The 21,264-nt window shown below is 41.2% G+C and overlaps 1 protein-coding gene across 1 annotated transcript in view; it reads right to left on the bottom strand.

Annotated features, from left to right (window-relative positions):
* Nucleotides 1-448: 448 nt before the first annotated feature.
* The window catches only part of LOC115099579 (guanylate cyclase soluble subunit beta-2-like), a 36,626-nt gene continuing 15,810 nt past the window's right edge, over nucleotides 449-21,264 (bottom strand). The window contains exons 8-16 of the mRNA XM_029617312.1: nucleotides 20,396-20,499; nucleotides 18,248-18,464; nucleotides 13,117-13,437; nucleotides 10,206-10,354; nucleotides 8,488-8,634; nucleotides 8,045-8,199; nucleotides 7,104-7,318; nucleotides 6,893-7,015; nucleotides 449-588 (exon numbers count right to left, since the gene is read on the bottom strand). Of these exons, the coding sequence (XP_029473172.1) occupies nucleotides 449-588; nucleotides 6,893-7,015; nucleotides 7,104-7,318; nucleotides 8,045-8,199; nucleotides 8,488-8,634; nucleotides 10,206-10,354; nucleotides 13,117-13,437; nucleotides 18,248-18,464; nucleotides 20,396-20,499 (1,571 nt within the window). The remainder of the gene's footprint in view (nucleotides 589-6,892; nucleotides 7,016-7,103; nucleotides 7,319-8,044; nucleotides 8,200-8,487; nucleotides 8,635-10,205; nucleotides 10,355-13,116; nucleotides 13,438-18,247; nucleotides 18,465-20,395; nucleotides 20,500-21,264) is intronic.

The following is a 21,264-nucleotide window of genomic DNA, read 5'->3' as shown; positions in this document are numbered from 1 at the left end:
CCAAAGTTAGCCAGAAAAAAATGTATCTGGCTGACTTTGCTGGCCAGCCAGTGGGTGAAAATGGACCACTTAGAGGTCTAAATTCAGACACAGTCTGGATTAACAAAGTTAGCCGGATAAACTTATCCGGCTAACTTTGGAGGCATATTCAACAATACAGCCACGCTATTGAATATAGCCAGCTAACTTTAGAACAGCTCTTTGATTTGACCAGACTTGGCTGGCTAACTCAACTCCTCCCAGTTATTCCTCTGGACCGCCTCTAACTTATTCAGCTAAATTCTAGCCACCTAACTTATTAGCAGGCTAGAATTTAGCCAGATAAAGGCTGAATATAGACAGGTAAATCATTTAGATGGATAGCTATTACATTATCCGTCTAAATTGCTTTTGAATATGGACCTCTTAAAGTTAGGGCTCCAAAGGATTATTTTTAAACTCAAAAATATTAAAATAAATTACAAAAATTTGATCTGACTTTTCTGTTTTGCACTTCTTCAGTTTGTTCCCGTGTAAGCTGATAAGGATTGTCTCCAGTCTTCTGGTCACTATGGAGACTGCCATAGCTTTCAGAATCCCGTGTTTTACCTGTAAAGAAATGGTCTTAATGACAGCACATATGCCAAGGTGTATTTACAGTATCATATGCACCAGATTCTATACATAGAAATAGGTAAAATATGGAATAAAACACATTACTGACCAAAAATATGCATAAATACATAGAATACTATGGTATATTATGGGCAATTTTCGGATGCCATTTATTTGGGTAAATTGGCTGTTTGAAAAATGCCTACCCCAGGGAAGAATCAGCAACTTTTACCCAGGCAGAAACTAAGTGGGCTGAGGGGTGTGGTTAAGTTGGAGGGAGGGAAACAACATTCATAGATTAGATTTTTAAATCCATGTATGTTGTTTTGAAGGGAAAAAAGGTCTGCAGAAAAAGCAGGCACAAATCTCTACAGATACTTTCCCTTTGAAAATAGTCCTATGAAGAAGTTTGCTTGGCCTTTCCCTTTGAGAATTGATACATAATCCATGGGTAAAACTATCCTCAGACTTTGCATTTATGCATCTACTTTTGAAAATTGCCCCGAATGCCACAAACTATGTTGTATGGGAGGGGGGCTGTCATGATTTTGGCTGCTAAGCAGCTCCTGCCCGCCAGCAGGGGCCCTCAGTGGGCCATGCTCTGCCCTGCTCTAGATGCTGTCAAAGGTTGCATGACCCAGCAAGGCCAGGCCTATAAGAACCTTGCTCATGGATTCCTCAGTGCCTCATCAATCATCTTGGCTTCTTGCTCTGGCCAACCTTGTGCTTGTTCTTGTTACCGTGTGGCCTTTCTGGCTTTCTTGCCTTGACTTGCTTCTGCGTGGCCTTAGTGGTTTTCATGTCTGGACCTGTCGTGTCTCTGTGAATTTCCCTAGTTCCTGTCTGGGCCTCCTTGTCTTGCCATTGGTTCCTGTATGCCTGTGTTTGTATATACCTTGCCCTGTTCTTATGTTCCTATGCTGTCCTTGTCTTGTCCTGTCAGGGCCTTCCTGTGGCACTTCTGCTTCTTTTGGGTCTCCCAGTGGCCCTTCTTGCCTGTGGATCTAGATCTCCCAGTGGCCTAGTGCATGTGTGTATTTTTGCCTTGTCCATGTGTCCAGTGTGGCCTGTTTTGGCATTTTGTCTTGTTCTGTTTGCTCCTCTGTTCCTTGCTTGCCCTGTCTCCTGTGCCTCTCCCAGTGGCCCTCCTGTTTCTTGTGGGTCTTCCAGTGGGCCTTCCAGTATCCTATCTAGGTCTCCTGGTGGCCTAGCATTTGCATGCCTTGTTCCTGAGCCTTGCCTAGGCTTCCCAGTGGCCTACCCTGTTTTTGTGTTCACTGTCTTGCTCTTGTCTTATCCAGAACTCCTGATGGCCTATCTAGCCTGTCTGAACCCTGCCTTGTAGCCCTGTCACAATTTAGTCCATGTTTTACCCTGTTTCTGCTTGTATGTTTTATCCTGTTCCTGCCTTGTCTCTCCATGCTCCTGCCTTGCCTCTCCATCCAACCTTGTTCTCCTGTTCTGCTTTTGCCTTGCCTTCCCAGAGAGCTTTCCTCAGACTGATCTTTGTTGCTGACCCAGACTGTCTTTGGCCCTTGATCTCTGCCTGCTCTGGCCTCTGCCCGAACACCAACCTTGTTTGAACACAGCCTTCCCTGACCTCAGCATGACATGCACCCTGCCAGAGAAGTCCTGCTGACTGCCAAGAACTATGGGCTCAACCCAAGGGGGGGGGGGGGGGGTGTGATGGACCAGGCATAAATAATCTACCCTGTTCTGTCATAGAGCTCAGTATCGCTCCTGCTGGGGGAATACCCATATCCAGCATGCTTGACCATGACAGAAACTAAATTTAAAAAAATCAATAAGATACAGGAAAGATATGAGCCGGTCAGATAAAACCATTCTATAGTTCTGAACCTGGTCCTCAAATATCTCCTGTTCAGTTGGCTTTTTGGCATAGTCACAAAGAATATATTATGAAATTGATTGCATTACAATGGAGGCAGTGTGCACAAATCTATCTCATTCATATTCATTGTGTCTATCCTGAAACCCAGATGGACTAAGGGGTCCTTGTGAACTGAGTTGAGAACCAATGCCTTTGTTCTGATAATAAGAACATAAGAACATGCCATACTGGGTCAGACCAAGGGTCCATCAAGCCCAGCATCCTGTTTCCAACAGTGGCCAATCCAGGCCATAAGAACCCTGGCAAGTTACCCAAAACTAAGTCTGTCCCCATGTTACTGTGCTAGTAATAGCAGTGGCTATTTTCTAAGTCAACTTAATTAATAGCAGGTTATGGACTTCTTCTCCAGAGACCAATTCTTGGAATAGGTTACTCAGGGTAGTCAAGATTAAGATTCCAATGTACTAAAATATCCCTACATTCACAAAGGCAACTTTGCATGCTAATGTTGCTGCACACACATGTTAAGTGGGGTAAACATGCACTAATGGTCCATTTACAAGCAAATTTTTAAACGGCCATCCATATTTTCAGAAGGGCCTGGCCATGCACGTAACCCCCGTTACACACTGAAGTGCTGGGCCCTCAAAAGGGGCAGGCCAGGGTATGGTCTGGGCAGGGAGGGGGATGGGTGGGGCGGGACAGAGGCCGACCGGGACAGCAGAAACTACTTGTTCTCCGGAGGAGCAGTAAGTAGTATAAATAAAAAAATTGACAATAGTTAGCTTAGGTTTAGGGAGGCAGGGAGAAGAGAAGAGGGAAGAAGATTAGGTAGGGGGAAAGGGAAATTCCCTCCCAGTCCGTTCCATAATTGAGTGGACTGAGAGGGAACTGGGGGAGACCCAATTGCGTCACCCGTGCCTTATTTTGTGAAAATTCCCCCCGTGCGGGCGTTGTGCACACATGTGCACACGGATTTAAAAATCCGGTGCTCGGGCCCAAGGCCATCAGATTGTATAACATAATCAGGCGCGCATATGTATAAAATTGGTGCATCCATATTCACACACCGGGAACCACATGCACATGGACAGCTGCATGCTGCTTTTAAAATCGACCCCCCCTAAGCCTGCAAAGTTTTATTTTTTGTATAGAGCTATTTAAGCTTGCAAACTTCTTTTTACACATTTTAATGCAATTCACTGATAAAGAGTAGCTGCAATGTAAAATTCTGCAGAGCAGCTATTATGAATGCATCATCAAATCATGTGCAAAATATGCTTCACAAATGCGATTGTTGAAAACAGGTGTTTTAGTGTGCCCTTGTCCTCAGTCTGACCCCAGACGGATCCAGGCCCGAACCGAGGGTTGATGGCGTGTTCCAGCATAGCAGACGGTCTTACCCTCTGCCAGGCCTGCATGCTCCAAGGCCAACAATATGATGTTGGAAGTTGAATGGTCCTCCAACCATTCCGAGCCTTTCGGACCTGCCGCTTGGATCAGCATGGAGCAGCAGGCCTGGCCCGAGGATGAGGGCAGACGGGCCCTTGACATGAAGACATGACACCAAGGTTGATGCAATGGCATCAAAGATGAGATAGTTGAAGACATGACACCAGGGTTGTTGAAGACATGACACCAAGGTTGATGCAACGGCATCACAGATGAGGGCTAGAACAAGACATGACACCAAGATAGTTGAAGACATGACACCAAGGCTGATGCGAAGACATCACGGACCAGGGTTGATACAACGGCATCCCAGACCAGGGTCGATGTGACGACATCAGAGACAAGGAACTTGACGAAGACCAGACGAGATGAGAAATTGGGCGGAAGGACATTGGCACTGTCTCTCAGGGCGCTCTACTCAGCCCACCTTCATGGGCGGACCCAATGGGCTGGTCACGGACCACCCTGTCCCACTGCGCGCCCTACACAGCCCGAGGAGGCTGGTCACGGACCACGCGGAGAGCGGGGCAAGCGCAGGGAGAATCCAGCTGAGGCAGAAACTTCGACGACGGAGCCATAAGTCATCCGGAGCTCCGCAAAGGCTGGCAGGACATGACGGCTCAGGAGCACAGGAACGAATTCCACCTGCAGGCACTCCACGCTCGGGGAAAGACGTCATCCAAGGGAGCAGGGGCCTGACAGGACCAGAGGCTCAGGAGCGCTGAAGACAACAGGAGCAGGACATCAAGGAACCTGGGACAATCAGGAAGCAGAATTTCAAGATGAGACACCAGGACACCTGGACGGGGACCTCAGGCACGAAGACTTGACATGAACATGACATGAAGACGAAACGATGAGGAGCTCCACAAAGAAAACCTACAGAGCTCTGGCAGGCAGGAGCCTCCAGAGTGAAGTAACTCCGATGCAAGGCAAGGAACAATGACGAGACCAGTCCTTTTATAGGGCTGAACAGGAAATTAGTCCATAGGTGGGGCCCAACACACTTCCTGTGGCTGGTCCTTTAAATATTGAAGAGAAGTGCGGCTGCGCGCCTAGGAGGAACAGGAAGAAGCTGTGCAGGACTGCGGATAGCAGCCTGCACCGACGTCAGCATCACAGGCAGCAGGGCTGGGCCTGAACACAGGCCCCGAAGACGGCAGTGGCTCCAGCCGCTGCAGGAGGCCCCAAGGGTGGCTCCAGCTGCCAATCGAGCTCGGGGATGCGGCCTGTTGCCGCGAAGATGAAGACGGTGTCGGCGGCAGCTTCCAGCCGCGAAGGGAGGCAGAAGTCCGTGGCTCCACTGCGATGGAGGGATACCCGATGGGCGGCCTCCGGGCCACAGGAGAGCACAAGGTCCGTGGCTCCAGCCGCGCGGGGGGGGGGGGGGGCAACATCAACAGCATCGCGCCGCGAAGAAAAAAGCAACAAAAGGTGAGCAGGGCCTGCTCACGGGGGCTAGCTCCGCAGGCAGGGTTCCTAACAGCGATTTCACAAAAAAATTAAGTACACCTTGGAGGTGTAGTGCTTGGTAACAAAATAGCATGCAATAAAAACAAAGTAGTGCATGAAGATCAGCACATTTTAGTGCATTGTCCACCTTGTATGCTATGAAAAGGAAAGAGTAGCAAATATCATTCCCAAGTTCCATGTCAACACCTGCTTGTGAGCTAAACTAAAGTATTAGTCAAAGCACTTCAAAGGACTATGTCCTGCTGATATTCGGGCCGATACAGTACAGTGCGCTGTTAACCCACATTTGGACGTGCTTTTTCGATGCGCTAGCTTTACCCCTTATACAGTACGAAAATGTGTCCCACCCCCCCGAAACTAATAGTGCCCGCAACATGCAAATGCATGTTGATGGCTCTATTAGCTATTCCCTCGCGATACAGAAAGTAAAATGTGCAGCCAAGCCGCACATTTAATTTTCAGAAATTAACGCCCGCCCAAAGGCGGGCGTTAATTTCTGCCGGCACCAGGAAAGTGTATAGAAAAGCAGAAAAAAAAAACTGCTTTCCTGTACACCCTCCTACTTAATATCATAGCGATATTAAGTTGGAGGCCCTAAAATTTTAAAAAATTTAAAAAAAACAAATTTAAATCGGCTGGCAGCCCGTGGGTCGGAAGACGGATGCTCAATTATGCCGGCGTCTGTTTTCCCAACCCATAGCTGTCAGCGGGCTCGAGAACCGACGCCGACAAAATTGAACGTCGGCTGTCAAATCCGCTAACAGCCACTGCTCCTGTCAAAAAGTAGGCGCTAGGGATGCGCTAGTGTCCCTAGAGCCTCTTTATACCGCAGGCCCTCATTTGCATGCGGGCCGATACTAAATCGCACGCACAGGAGAGTGGCCTGTGCTCGCCGGCTCTCCCGCACTTTTTTCTGTATCGGCCCGTATGCTAGAAGTGAGAAGTGTTATGGAAAATAAATAAGATCATAGTGAAAAACTAAAGGACTACCTAATAATATTGTCCTCTTTTCATGTTCTACAGCCCTGCAATGGGGACTGTCTGGTGGGCTGTGTGTAGAATTACTGGGGTCAAACCTGATGAAAGCCAAATGGGAAACTGTAAAGACAGACTAGGTAAGGAAGTATAAATAAAAACAAGGCAAACTGGCCCTCACACATACTGACATCTATCTACTCTAATGTATGGCATTAATTCAATTTTTTGCCAGGATTCATCAGTCCTACCAGATTTTTTTTACTGAATAACATTCTCAAAGAACTGGAATACCAGAAACGAAGGTTATTTATTCCTTTACTTACACACTGTGGAATTATACCTTATTTCAAAAATTTGAAAACTACTATTCATTTTCATGTGGGCATCCCTGACTGTTTGCCACAGGAGCTGTCCAGAACTTGGATACTGAACAGCTTTAATAAATCACTGGAATTATTAGTTATTCTTGTCTTAAAGGTCATTGTACACAAATACTGCTCAGTTGTTTCTAAGTGTTGTCACTCTATAAAAGAAAGCACATACCTGTTAAACCCTTAATCCGTTGATGTTTTTTTCCTTGGTCACCAGTTCGCTTTTCTATAGGACTATCGGCATACTGCATTGCTATGGTAGAATGATAATCCTGACTTTTGCTTTCCAGGATAGCTTGGGAGGTGAAAAAGATTATTAGCTATTTTCTTGAAAAAATAAATAAATATTGAAAAAAATAAATGTCTTACTGTACTAAATTTACCTTCTTCACAAGAGCTTTGCAAGATTTCCATTTTGGAGTCATGAAGCGATTGAACAGATTCTCTGCCGGAATCGGATTCCCTCACTGGTCTTCCCATGATCTCGTTCTCACTGGCTGTTAAATTTCTGACCAGAAAATATGTGCGCATTTTCCCTTTTCCTTTCACTTCAATTTCTCCTCTCTCAGCCACCTCAAAATTCTTGTCCTTCAAGCATCTATGCCAAAATATGAGGCAAAAGACTTCACCACAGCAAGAAAGGCATCTATTTAATTTTAGTACTATTTTCAGTTATGCAGAACCAAAATTCCCTGATTCCCAGCTATGCTTTCTAGCATAAGAAAAAATGTCATAGCCTGAATATATCCAAATATATGGTACAACTGTTTATACAAGTCAAGCATTTTAAGGGTTTTCCTATGAGAAAGGAAATAGCATGGAGGAAAGCATTTGATAAATCCAGGCCACATTATAGAAGCATATTAGCCAAATACAGAGCATTTGGCTAATATGACCATAAAAAGGTTGTTGCAAACAGGTACCAGCTAGAAAAAAAAAATGTGTGCAATGATAAATGTGCAGTACTTTGTGTACTGAAGACAGATAAGGACCTCATTTTTTGCCCATGAGAAAATTCTTGGATAAATCAGTGGAATATACTTGCATTTCTGTGCATTTAATGCACTTAAATATTTTTAGCACAAACTAACCAAAAACATAGAAAAATCAGAAAAAAAAGGAAATAATATAAAATGAAAGAAACAAAAAAACATTTGTCTGCACAGCTCTGAAATTAGGTCCAAAGTATTGCACTCAAGGTTTATTCAATGCACAGGCTGTCTCTAATGTGCACTACTGCACTTATATAGTATTGCCTACATCTAGTAGCACTATAAAGATGATAAGTAATAGTAGTGGTTGTAGAATATCTGCAGCTACTCACTTGCAAGCAGTTGGACTCAGGTGAATTTTATTTGGGACGCCATGACTTTCCATCCGTGAAGCTGTATTTACTGTGTCTCCAAACAAGCAGTAGCGAGGCATCTTCTCCCCAACTACTCCAGCTAAGACAGGACCTGTGTGCACCCCAACTCTGATCTGTTCAAATATAGTGACAGCTTATTACACTGTGCTTTCTTCTTTTGCATTTATCAAACAAAGTATTAATCAGGCTCATCATGTTTGGATTAGTGCCTGCACAGGGCTCTGAGGAGGGTCAGCAAAATAGGTTACTCAGATTAGGTGGGGAGGACATGGCTAAGCAAGGTGAGCTTTAAAATCTTTAAACACTGAACTGTCCTTCAGAAGTAAATAAAGTCACAGTCATAAAGAAATGATTTGTAGACAAGTAAGGGAAAAGCATAGCATTTACCAGTGCTAACTTACTTGAATTGGATTTCCAGTCACTGGGTTCTTTACTTGTTTTGCTGCTATAATCATTCCCAATGCAAAGTTGGCAACTCGCTCAGTGTGAGTGGAAACAGGCACAGGAACCCCTCCCACTACCATGTAGGCATCTCCTATTGTCTCCACCTTTAAATACGAGGAAGATGAGGTTCAGAAGATGGAAAGATTTTGGTTTCCTTTTAGGTCTGCAGCAGCAAATGATTCTAACTGTGGTCCAGTTTCCCTAAAATTCTACATAGGGCCTATTGGATCCCACTGATTTTCAAAAAAGAAGTTCTAACTTTTCTGTAAAGAAAGAGGATGCCTTGGTACATATGGCACTCAGAACCACCCCTTTATTCAGGTGGAGGGGCTATAGGAAACAAATCACCGTGCTACACATGTTATGGGATTTCCCCTGTGTTTAAATGGATAGGCAGTGGGAAGCATCCTGGGACATACTGTGTGTTCTGGGACTGCTACTTTGTTCAGCAGTTATCATAAGGACTTGTTATACAGTTATAGACTGGTTCCCACACTCCATAAAAAGTACTGCTTTGGGTTGACATAAATTAAAGAACCATTAGGAACTTTGGATGGTACTAGTGGGACTTGACAGTAATAACAGATCAGATCATTTAACAAACAAGAATATTTATTTAAGAATGGCTGATCTTACACTCTGAAGTAAAGTGATATGAAAAGCAATAGCCCAAAAATAGGATAAAGAGAATGCCTTCCATAAAATAATACAAAATTGTATAATAATTGAAATAGCAATCATCATCATTTCCATCACAATTTTGTTTTATAGAGCATTTTCCATTAACAGGATCTCAGTCTGCCTTACATATTAGATATATGTCCACAGTCACCTCTTAAGTGGATGACTTGGTAGCATATCTCTTAGCCTGGACAGCATGACAATTGCCAAAGGAGACAGAGAAAAGGGGGAAAAAAATATTATATCAGGCCAAGTGCCTCTGAATAAGCTGAAGTACAATCTGATAAATTAATTTGTCTAAGGTTTTACAAAGAGAGGCAATCCAAAATAGCATCCTTCATAGTTCTATAACCATGAAACCATATCTCCACCATTAAAATACATCTCCAACCAATAGGCTATATCTCCTATATTAAATTACACCTTCAACTTTTAAACCATACTTTGACTATTGAATCACACCTCCCTCCATTAATCATACTTCCAGCCATATTCTCTTCTGATTTTAGATGTTTATAAATTGTAAATGTATGTATTTATTTTCCAACTAATAGGGGATTTTTTAAGGGTACAAAAATTGGTGTTTATCAGTTTTTTTGTGGTGCAGGTATTATTGTTGATTATCTTTTCTGATTGAATCAAATACATACATTTGTGCAGCTGAGGAGTCATTAGAATAGAAAAGCGGAGGATCCAGGGTAGGCAAAGGAGAGGTGAGAGAGTCCTAGAGAAAGTGATGTTTTTCTGGTGTTAATCTAATAAATACCTATTTTATTTTTTTTTGCATGGGGGGGTTTTACTGGGGGTTTATCAGTTAAAACCTATAATCAGAAGCCTTAATCATACCTCTACCTTTTAAACCATGCATCCAACCAGTGGAACATACCTCAAATCAATAAACCATACTTCCTTCACAGTATAGAAAATAATATTCCCTTTATTACTTTATGGAAACCACTTTCTGTTTGTTATTGCATTTGGAAGAAATAAGTACCTTATAAACATCATGTACTGTGGTTAATCTGTCAAACCTCAGATACATGGAATTTAACATGAAGACTATCTGAATAGGCTCACACTGGGCACAAATATTGGTAAAGGTCACAACATCACTAAACAGTATGGTGCATTCCTTGAATTCTCCTGTAAACAAAAATAGAGCATTAATATTGCATATTTTCAATCCAATGGACAATGTACAAATAATGTAAATAACTAAATTAAACAGTATGAATGTATGCACAGCAGTACAAGATGTCCACTTTCAGCAATAAAAGTAGCTTTCTCAATTTCTGGGCCATTACAGACAAGACAATATCCACTCCTTATCCAGATTGCTGAACTTCATGTTTTTCAGACTTGCCTTCATTAACTAAAATAACTCTTGCCTTTGGTCTATATGTGGGGGCTCAGTTGGAGGGGAAGAGTGTCGGGGCTCTAGGGTGGGAAAGTGCTGGGACTGTGGGGAGGTGGGTTCGCCTATGGTGGAAGAGTATTGGGGGCTGTAGGGAGCTTAATGGCCTGTGTTGGGTGTGGAATGAGTGCTTGACTATGATCAGAGAAAACATTTTAAGTAGGGCTTTTGATAATAATAAGTGTTTACAAAATGCATTGTTAATTTGATATAACCCAGAAAGCAACCCAATAATGTTAGAGCAATGCAAAATGCATTGAAAAACACTTACATTATCCTAGGTCTGAGATGTACACATTATCTCTGGTGCTCCCCTAGTCCCTATGTGCTCTCATATAGCCTTAAGAGGCCTCGCTCCTTGCAGCCCGCTTTGCTGTTTTAACTCACTCTCCACCAATACATTTGATCTGTACTTCTTTGTCTGCCTCTCTGTTATTATTATATTGTAAACTTCAACAAACAGGGACTGTCTATTATGTCTCTATAAATCGCCTGGTAGTGCTATACAAGTAACAAAAATAAAAATGTACTAAAGCGAATTAAAACATTTTTAACACATTAACACACATTATTTTGACAAGATTAATGGAATATTTAATAAAGAGCATTATTAATGTGGGGTAAAGCAGTGATCAGGCCAAACAGTGCCATTTTGAAAATCTGAACCAATGAGGCAAGTAAGGACAGCTCCTGCCTAGAAGACCCTGGTCCTTGAGGAGAGAAGAAATGAGGGAACTTCTGATGGTGATGGTGGTGGGATTCCTTGGGCTTTGGGCAAAAGGATCGTCCTCAAACGGGGGGAAGGTGATGCACTGATAATGGATGCTTCAAGCAGGGGGAGGTTTTGCTCAAGAGGGAAAGTTGGGTGAAGCTTTGAGTAGGGCCTGGGTTACTTCAGGCCAAAGATTGCCCTTTAAGTAGAGGAGGAGCTAGTTAAGGATTTGATTGTAAATCACGTTTGGCTATAAATGGAAAAGTGGTTAAGAAATTTGAAGTAAGTAAATAAATAAAATTGGCAGGTGTGTTAGCCTGCGGAACCTCTCGGCCAGTTAAGAAGCACTTCAAGTAAAAAAAAAAAAAAAGCTCCCAAGTCAGTCTGCTGGTCCAGTCCCCCACCCGCCACCCCAGTGAAATCAATGTCAGTGCTGCCAGCCAATGCCCCCTTCTCCTGGGCCCCCTCCTCCCCCTCCAAAAGTCTATATATTATTTAATTGAAGACCCCTAGCATAAGACAATCCTTCCCTTCCCCCCCACCCCCCATCAACCCCCATCTTAACCCTCCCATCCCACCTGGAAAGCCCAAATCCCTTTCGTGACCAGGAGCTCAGAACAATCATCCAGCTCATGGTGCATTCAGCATCGCTCTGACACAAAACCCTGCTAGTGCAAGCTCAGTACTCCGACAGCAACGCAGGATGGGCCGGGAGCCGATGGTATTTCTGAGCTCCCAATTTGGTAAGGAATTTGTGGGATTCCTGGTGAGACAGGAGGGTTAGGATGGGGTTGACGAGGAGGGTAGCCTTATGCTGGGGACCTTCGATTAAACATTGATTTTTAGGGGGTGAGGGGAGGGAAGCTTTTTGGGCCTTGGGTAAGTTCTAAAGCTAGCTGGATAGTGCCAGATAATGGCGTTATCCAGCTAAGTATCTGGATAAGTTTGCTCTGCCCTGACCATCCCTAAATCACCACTGACATCCTGGAAAACTTGGGGGTAGTCAAAGAGGTGGGAGATTTTAAACCCTGGGGTTTGTCTGGCTAAGTACTAAGTACTAAGTACTAAGATGATCCCGACATGTTTCAAACATGTCGGGATCATCAGCAACAGGATGGACACACCAACCATAATCGGGGAAGTCTGGTTGTATACTCTACACTAACATCTTTTAGAGTCTCATACAGTTAATGCAGAACACGCATATAAAGATATCATATTGCCACGGAAGAGTTTTCAGGTTATCTTTGGGACAATATAACTCTTAAAAAAATTACAAAAAAGAATCTAAGGAGGAGGAGGAAGGTTAATGATTATAGACCACTGAATTGTGGGGCTGGGCACCTACACAATGTATGAAACCTTTCTCTAACTCCACTTAATATTTTGGTAAATAAGTTTACATTTTTTTGATAAAATCACCACTTATTGTGTAGGTACATATTTATTCATAATAACCAGAAAACATAACATACATCATTTAGAAGTTCATTCACTTGACAGCGACAGAGCATTGCTCTTGATTGTTTTTGTTCAGATTTACCAGTTCGCTGTACCGTTTGGTGTATTTTTGATAGATTTAAGTACTAACATAGCCAGACAAACTCCTTTGAATGTGGACCTACCAGTAAAACCAGGCTCCTATATATAGACTTTCAGCCCTACTCAGACAGAGACAACCAATACAGAGAGAAAGCATAAGAATCAAATAAAATGGATCCATGTGAAATCTAAGTTCTGCTACTTGTTGTTGCTCTGATAAGCGTTGTAGTTATTCACCTGCCTCAACTCTTTTCCCTTCTTTGAGCTGGTTGGCCACATGCCTTGGCAGCATGGCATAGAGCAGAGCTTCAGTCTTCTTCTTTTCCTCCTCCAAATGCTTCGACAGGATACGCAGCTCTTCCTTCTTCCTTTCCAGCTGATTGGACAGCTCCATCTCAGCAAGCCTCTGCTGATTGAGAAGAATCAGATCCCTTGTAACGTCATGAGGCGCAATGTCGGAGATGTGCATCTGCCTCTCCTCCAGCTCATGTAAGGTACGCAATAAAGGGGAACAAAGATATAGCATACATTGCAAAGCCTCCATCCATATCATCTGGCCTAGGGGACAGAAAAGCACAGATTAACATGAGTATTCTTGTGCTGGCCATGTGACATACTGAAATTGAATAGATGTAGCCGGTGAAAATGCAGGGATTCTGTTTGGCTATTCCCAATCTTATACTGATTTCAATAACTGTACAATACACAGCATTCTGATTAGTTGAAGTTCAAGCAGCAGTTTAGAAGAATTTGTTTAGATTTAGCAGTTGAGAGTTACATAAAAGCATCAGGTTTCAAGGGATAGGTTTGATAGCTTAGTTGTTATATGCCAGTGTTGATAGCTGACTATAGTATACTAGAGACATGTTTTGAATGGTTGTACACCAAGGCTGGCTCAAGTATGGCAAAATATTGTTTGGAAGTTGAAGTATTTTTGTTTCCTTTATTGATCTGTATATGATGAAATCAATCTAAATATCGGTCAACATTCTCTCTAGCATCATTAAGATTCCTCTTGTCATCCTCCTTGTGTTAGATTTCATTCATGTGGCGGTATCAGTTTTGCAGTTTGTGACACTCCAGTAGGTCGATTTGGGTGCTGCTGTGTTGAACTTCATCAAAACCCTAGATAGAAATCACACTGATCCTTGTAAAGCATGAATGAAGCCCAAATGTCCAAAGAATAAATTTGGGGGAAGAAAAATATTTAAAACAGGAAACATGGGCATAATCAGGGATGGTGCTAGCTTTCTTGCTGCCCTGTATGAACAATTATTGTGCTGCCCCCCTCCAATTCTTTCAGTCTCTGTCCCAGGCCCATCAAAAAAAGCCCAGCTCCCTTCAGCAATCTATCAGGGTCATTTATCAAAACATGTTAAGGCGTTTTTGCATGCATTGTGGCATTTTTGCATGCAAAAACATGTCATAATGCATGGTGTGATGCAAATTTTTAAAAGGGGAGGGCCTGGAGAGGAGTCAGGAGCAGGATTTCTGTAAAGGTGGGCTGGCTTTGTGAAGCCATAACTCACAATATCACTGAAAATAACTACACCTTTTTCAATTGTGTTAAGCTGTGCAATATGCCCATGCTGCAATTTGCAATTTTTTTGCAAATTCCATTTTGGGCATTTTTAGGCTGGGGAATGGCATGAGATGAGGAGAAGGTGGGGGGGGGGGGGGGGAGAGAGCCTCTGGGTGTGGCAGCATAGTAAGCAGCTATTTTTACATGCAGAGTGAGAGGTATAAACAGAACAGTGCACTCTTGTGAAGATTTGATGTCCTTCGGAGTGAGGAAACTCACCCAAAGATGAGATTTGTGCAATGTTCTCTCAACCTATCTTGATGGACTCTCTACCTGGGTAACATGAAGCTAGGTTGAAAGAACATTGTACAAATGTCATCGTTGTGTGAGTTTCCTCACTCCGAAGGACATCAAATCTTCACAAGAGTGTACTGATCTGTTCGTACATCTCACTTTCATGTAAAAGTGGCCCCTAACCCTTATGCTACTTCCTAAACCTCACCTCAAGTTATTAGGTGGGCCTCCTATAGTAGCATAAATATCTAACTACTGCAAGGCCTATGGAGATAGTCCCTCTCAGTTGCTTTCTCATATGGGCACTTTGCAGGTAAGAAAATGCAATTATATAGGTATTAATGATATATACTGGCTCAAAAAACCTCAATTGTATAACTACAAAACAAAAACAGAACGTTACAACTTGAGGTACTGCAAATTAGCAGATGTGTCCTTCTATTGCTTTTAATGTATAATTAAAAAGACTTACCAGAGAGAGTGGTATCAGAAAGGTGTCAGTGTGTTCGCAGTCTCATGAGCTCTTGCCCTTACAGGGCTACAGCCCCTCTCTTGACTTCACCACTTATTAATCACGTCATTTACCTACTCTCTTCAGGTTTGTCAATTAATGTTATATTTTTATAAAGTGCAAATAAGCCTCCCTTAAAATCCCTAAAACCACCCGTATTTGATACCACCGTGGTATCTGATACCACTCTCTCTGGTAAGTCTTTTTAATTATACATTAAAAAGAATTATATAGGTATTACCAGAAAGTTAACACTTTTGTGGTAATGCCTATGCTAAGATAACACACATTGTAATAAATAGCATATTACCATAAAAAACACCCCTTTTCCTATCACATGTGATATTTACTGCATTCTGATAAATCTAAGCCTATATTTTTAAAAATTGATACCCCCCACAAAAGGGAAGAGTATTAGGTACCTTACAGCCTTGCACACACACACACACACGTGCACATCCTCTACAGACACACACATATACACACAGTTAAATTACACATTTATAACAGATTTTACATGAAAAAGAACATTCAAAAGTACAGTCTTCTGAGGCAAAAATATCACTTACAACGTGCATATTATACTTATATGCACTGCTATGTTTCCAACCAAAAAACTCTGCAAAAAAGACACTTGGACCTCCTATGGAATTAGACCTTTGTAATGTGTGTTGGGTGTAGGCTTGGCCCTCAGAAAGCCATGAATAAACAGAATTATTATTACAATACAGTAAACCTCCCATACCAAAACAACCTTAATTTCCAGCACTCAAACAGTAACAACCTTATCGATGAAAAGGCAACACTGCACATATTACACCAGGCCCTTCATCACCAATACTCCTCCTATTAGAAAAACAGTACAAATCAGACTGCTATAGATCCCTACAGATAAATTACTCAGTAACAGAATACCTCACCTCGGTGTCATTTGCAGAATACAGAGAGACCCTGTCCAAATACAGAATAAAGAGACCAGAAAGTATAAATAAAAACATGCTGTGAAGAACTGAACTGGAACCCACAACAAGCTATCCTCTATATGCAGAGCAACAATGGAAAAACAGAAACATTACCATTCTTCATAAAAAAAATAAAATAATAAAATAAAGAAATATAAAACATCATCATGATAGTAAACTCATATTCATAAAAAGAATAAATATTTCAAACCAGTTAACAAATAGAACATCTAAATTTTCACAAACACTAATAAAATACTTGAAAAAGAAAGGATGAATAAAAAAAATCCAATAATTAAAAAATGTTTCAATATTTCCCCCCAAAAAACAGTAAAATATTTCAAAACAGCAGAAACATCAAATTACAGCCAATAATTAAAGCTCATAAGGTTTAAAAAATCTCCTCCTCTCCATACCTGGGATCTTTTTATTTCCAAGCATCCTAAACTTTCCATGGATTGGGGGAGGTAGGGCTGCACAAACTTTATCTTCTCACACAAATTCTCTCATACACTCCCTCTCTCATATTCATGCCTATGCTATCACACACACTCCTTCTCTCACATATACAGGCTCTCTCTCCCTCACAGACACATTATGTGTTTGAATGCATGCCCGTGAGAGCCTATATGTGACACACAGGCTCTCACACGTGCACACACAGACACACAGGCTCTCACACATATGCAAACAAGCTTTGATGCAGACACTCACACATACAAGCTCTCACACAGACATAGACATGGCCTCCTCTTTTCTTCAGTCCACTGTGGGATGAACTCCATTGCATTCCCATTCGGTCTCCTCTTCACTTCGGGTTGTGGTGGGATGAGCTCCACCATGGCCCTGCAAGCTCATCTTTACTTTGGCCCCGCCGGCCTCCCTGTGATTGGGGGGGAGGGGGGGAGTTGTGCACGCATACATGCAGCTAAGAGAGAACACAGTTGCAGCCTTTCCTCATTTTTGCCCACCAGTGGGTTAAGCTCCTTTGGTGGTCCCGTAGCCTCTCCTGCTGCCACTGTCCCTCCAGGTGTGCCACTCCATGCAAATGCATGCTGTGCACAAGCTGTCGTGTTGGGCCTGAGCATAATAAAATCTATAAAACAAGTATTTATGTAAAAAATTTTAACTTTAAAAAATATAAGCAAATTAATGGTAGACAAAAAAAAGAAAAGAGGACAAGGCATAAGAATTTTTTTAAAAACCACAGTAGAGTCAAGAAATCCACAAGTTGAGATTCTGAGGAGGTCTAACTACTTCTGCTGCTTTAACTTGGTTTTGGCAACTACACAAATTGCAATTCTGTGCTCCTTGATTAACTCCCACCTTCTACATTGCACAATGTTTTTCTTCCATGCCAAATAGTTTTTGTCAAAGAGAAACCATCAGTCCTATTGGTCTCATTTCTAATATCCCAAAATACAGAGAAGATTTTATAAAATCAAATAAAATAAATACATTTCACTAGAATTATGCCAAGAAATATGATGGACCATCACAGTGATCTTGCATAGCTATTTTTCAGGCTCTTCCACTGGGTACTCATCCAGTGTTTGTAGAGCAACAAGACTATTCTATGTAGAAAAAGGAAACAAATTAAAATTATATATCAATAAGGTGCATGAATACAAGACATGCTAACACTGTGAAAATGGTACCCAATGAATCTTATACATCTTTGTGATATGCTTTTTGGGTCATGGTCTGTGCAGATATTATGCAAAACACAGACAAATGCTGCTGTGCCAACAGTTCTGAAATTAGCAGTCTGCGAGCACAGCTACAATCCCAATGAGTCAAGTAAAGCAGCTGCTACGGTGCAATGATTTGATTTCAGCATGGGCTCTGATGTGGAAGAAGTGTAAAATCCATTTGGCAGAGAATTTCACATCAGTGTCAAAAAAAAATGAAGCTGATTTTTTTCTTATGGTCTAACCCAGCAAAATCCAGTTTGGTATGCCATATCAGCATGCCTTGATGAGATCTGGCCCTATGTATGACACTCACTGATTTGCACACGTTAGACATATCTGTGTGTGTGTTTGTGTGTGACTGTGTGTGTTCCAAAGGGATGAGTACCTCTCAGTTCCAACATTGGACGGTGTTTCCAAGACTCCGGCATCATCCCTCTCTTTGTTCGGAAAACAAATTGGCTGTTAATAAATTTCCGAACACTGGATATAGTGAATGTCACTTCTGGATGTACAATGCTGAAGTACTGATCCAGACGAATGCCCATGATCTGAACTCCGGGTACAATCTTTTGAATGCTTACTCCGGCTTGTTTCACCCTGAGCTTAGAATAATAAAAAAAAAAAAAACAATGAATTACACTATATGTTTTATCTGAATCTGTTGGGAAATTAACTGAGCTTCTTCAGACTGAGACCTGAGACACAACATTGCAATCATCTATTTCAAAGCTGATTCAGCTGTCTGGTTTTGCAGTCTTATGAGTATAAGGGTGAAATAATAGGATAATCTTGGAACAAAGAAAAACAATTTTAGAAAAATTCATGCCAAATGTTCAACTCTGTGCTTATATCTAATATATTGGTTCAATCTTACGTTCTTATGTAATCTAAAAATTGCAAACTTGTTTTTAAAAGAAATCAATTTTATGACCAGAATAAGGCAAGTCAAGAAAGTCATTGTCCTGGGATACTGGCATTTCTCAAGTGGTTAAATGGATTTAGCATGTGCTAATATGCACCAATAAAGCATAGTGTACCCTTTCATGCCTTAATGCTTAAATATGGCACAGGCTGAAAAACAGCGTAGTCCATACGATCAACCTTTCTATTTTGTCTTCCAGAAAATGTTGACAAATGGTCCATAATACAATGTTTGATCAGTGGTAAGTGAAAATTGTCCCTGTCCACCACAAAGGGGAATACCCCCAAGATGTATGCAACATTTAAAGGTCAATTCACTAAAACTTTTTCCCCATTCTCTGTCTATGGGACAAGCTCTTGATGTATCAGAGCCTTTCTCTAACAGGCAGATAACTTAATAATGGGGAGATGCTGCAACCTGGAGAAAATGAGTATTCATTTTGATAGATGACAAGTTTTTGTTCTATGTAAAGGCCCTTGCCTAAATATTTCCAAGTTACTTGTAAACCGATACGATGTGCAAACGGATGTCGGTATATAAAAAAAATTCTAAATAAATAAAAGACTTTTTTTTTTTTACCTCATCAGACACTACACTGACTCTTCTACAATTTAAAATTGTTGAAGATTGGGGAGCTTTCTGACATCAGGGTATAGGCAGAAAGATATCTCCTTAGTTGGCTCTTTGTCTTCTTATTCACATCTCATTTAGTGCTGGGCAACCATTAATATTTTCTAGTGCTCTGCAGTATCCAGATTTTGAATTATTTACTATCAAGCTTTCTCCCTTGCTTGTAGAGTGCCATTTCTATGCTGATATGTATGCATTTAAAGATGTCAGTCTTCTGACTATTCCAAGGAACCTGACTATTCCATTTCCGCAGTTTTAGAGCCTGTTTTGTCATATCGTTATTTCAATTTCTGTGATCAAGGTGACTTCATTTAATTGGAGCTACTAATTGTAGGTCATAAGAAGCAGAGGACAAATTGTGAAATGTGCATTATTTCAACAGAAAAGCTACAGAGTAAATAAAAACATTACAAACATAAGCATGCATAATATAAAAGCCATTCTGTTTTAAACAAATGCAAAGATTCACAAGAAAATTAAGAGTAGCAGATTTCAAATGCTGTAAATGAATGCTCTCTAACTTGACTTATACAAACAAATATCTTGCTGGAGTGTTTGCCTTTTGCAATTTTCCTTTCTTCATTTCCTACCTTCAAAACAGCACCAGTGACATTTCCTGACTGAAAAACTGGTTTGGGGCTCAACATGTTGATGGTTTCAGAATCAGGGCACAATTTACTTGGGTTTGTTTTTTTTTACACAAGAAGACAAAGGGCATTAACCCTGTAAAATTGTATTTGATTGTTTTATTTACTTGTTATTCTTTATTTGATGAAAATGTTGAATTTCTACTTTGTATACTGTTTTCATTCAATTTTATTTATATGCTGTAAACCGGTATGATTGATATACAGCATATCGGTATACAAAATAATATAAATAAAAAATAATTAAATAATAAAAAAAATAACCAGCACAAGAAGATTACAACACGAGCTAGTATTTGGGGAGTAGAGAACAGTGACTATTCCTTTGCCTTACCTCCTCATCAAAAACAATATGGAAGGGAAGTCCATTGCAAAATGTTTTTACGTCCACCCAAAGACTTTCCGGATAAGCGGGTACGAACCCTCTTAAAATTTTACCTGTACAAAGACAAAGTTAGTACTTTGTAATGACCTCCTCACATGACAGAGTGATTCTCATTAATTTCTCATTGCTTTCATGTTCAACGCCGCCTCTGGAAGGATGCAAAGGATAACATGAAAAGGGAAATGTTGCAGACTTTTTCATCTTCCAGGTTCATAGCTTTCTTTATATAGCCTTCATAGGGAGTACTGAGGGACTCAAAGAGCACTGGCTCTTCCCCATAGGAAGACAACTCCCAGCCCAATTTGAATTTTGCCCATATATGGCATTCTTGCGACCATATTGTTTCAATTCTGAAGCAATTCAAGGGTGCTCTTTTCTCAATTAATCTCACCTATAACCCTACTATTTGTTTATTTATGTATTTATTAATCTAACACCTTGATTAGTTCTTCTCAATCAGGGCTTCATTGTTATAACTTAAAACCTCTTTCTTGGGTTTTTTTTCTGTGAGGTCAATATTCAGCAAGTCTATCAGCAGAAAGTTTCCAGGGTATTCAGTGGAACATTCAGTGGAACATACAAATTTAAAGTTATCCAGGTAACTTTAGAACATGTATTTGTCTGGTCCAGATTCACCAATCTTTTTTCTGGGTAGCACTAAATATCAGCACTAGCCAGACAAAGCAAAACTGTGCTCCAGGAATACCACCAGCACCACATCTTTGTAGCCAGGAATATTTTGTGCCAGCAATGAGTTAACTGCACAAAATTATCATGGGGATGAGGGGGAAATGCTCAGATCTCAGATTTAATCTGAG

Source organism: Rhinatrema bivittatum, chromosome 9 (assembly GCF_901001135.1).
Source record: "Rhinatrema bivittatum chromosome 9, aRhiBiv1.1, whole genome shotgun sequence".
Lineage (NCBI taxonomy): Eukaryota > Metazoa > Chordata > Amphibia > Gymnophiona > Rhinatrematidae > Rhinatrema > Rhinatrema bivittatum.
The sequence above is the reverse complement of the archived record's forward strand: the minus strand, read 5'-3'. Positions and strand labels throughout refer to the sequence as shown.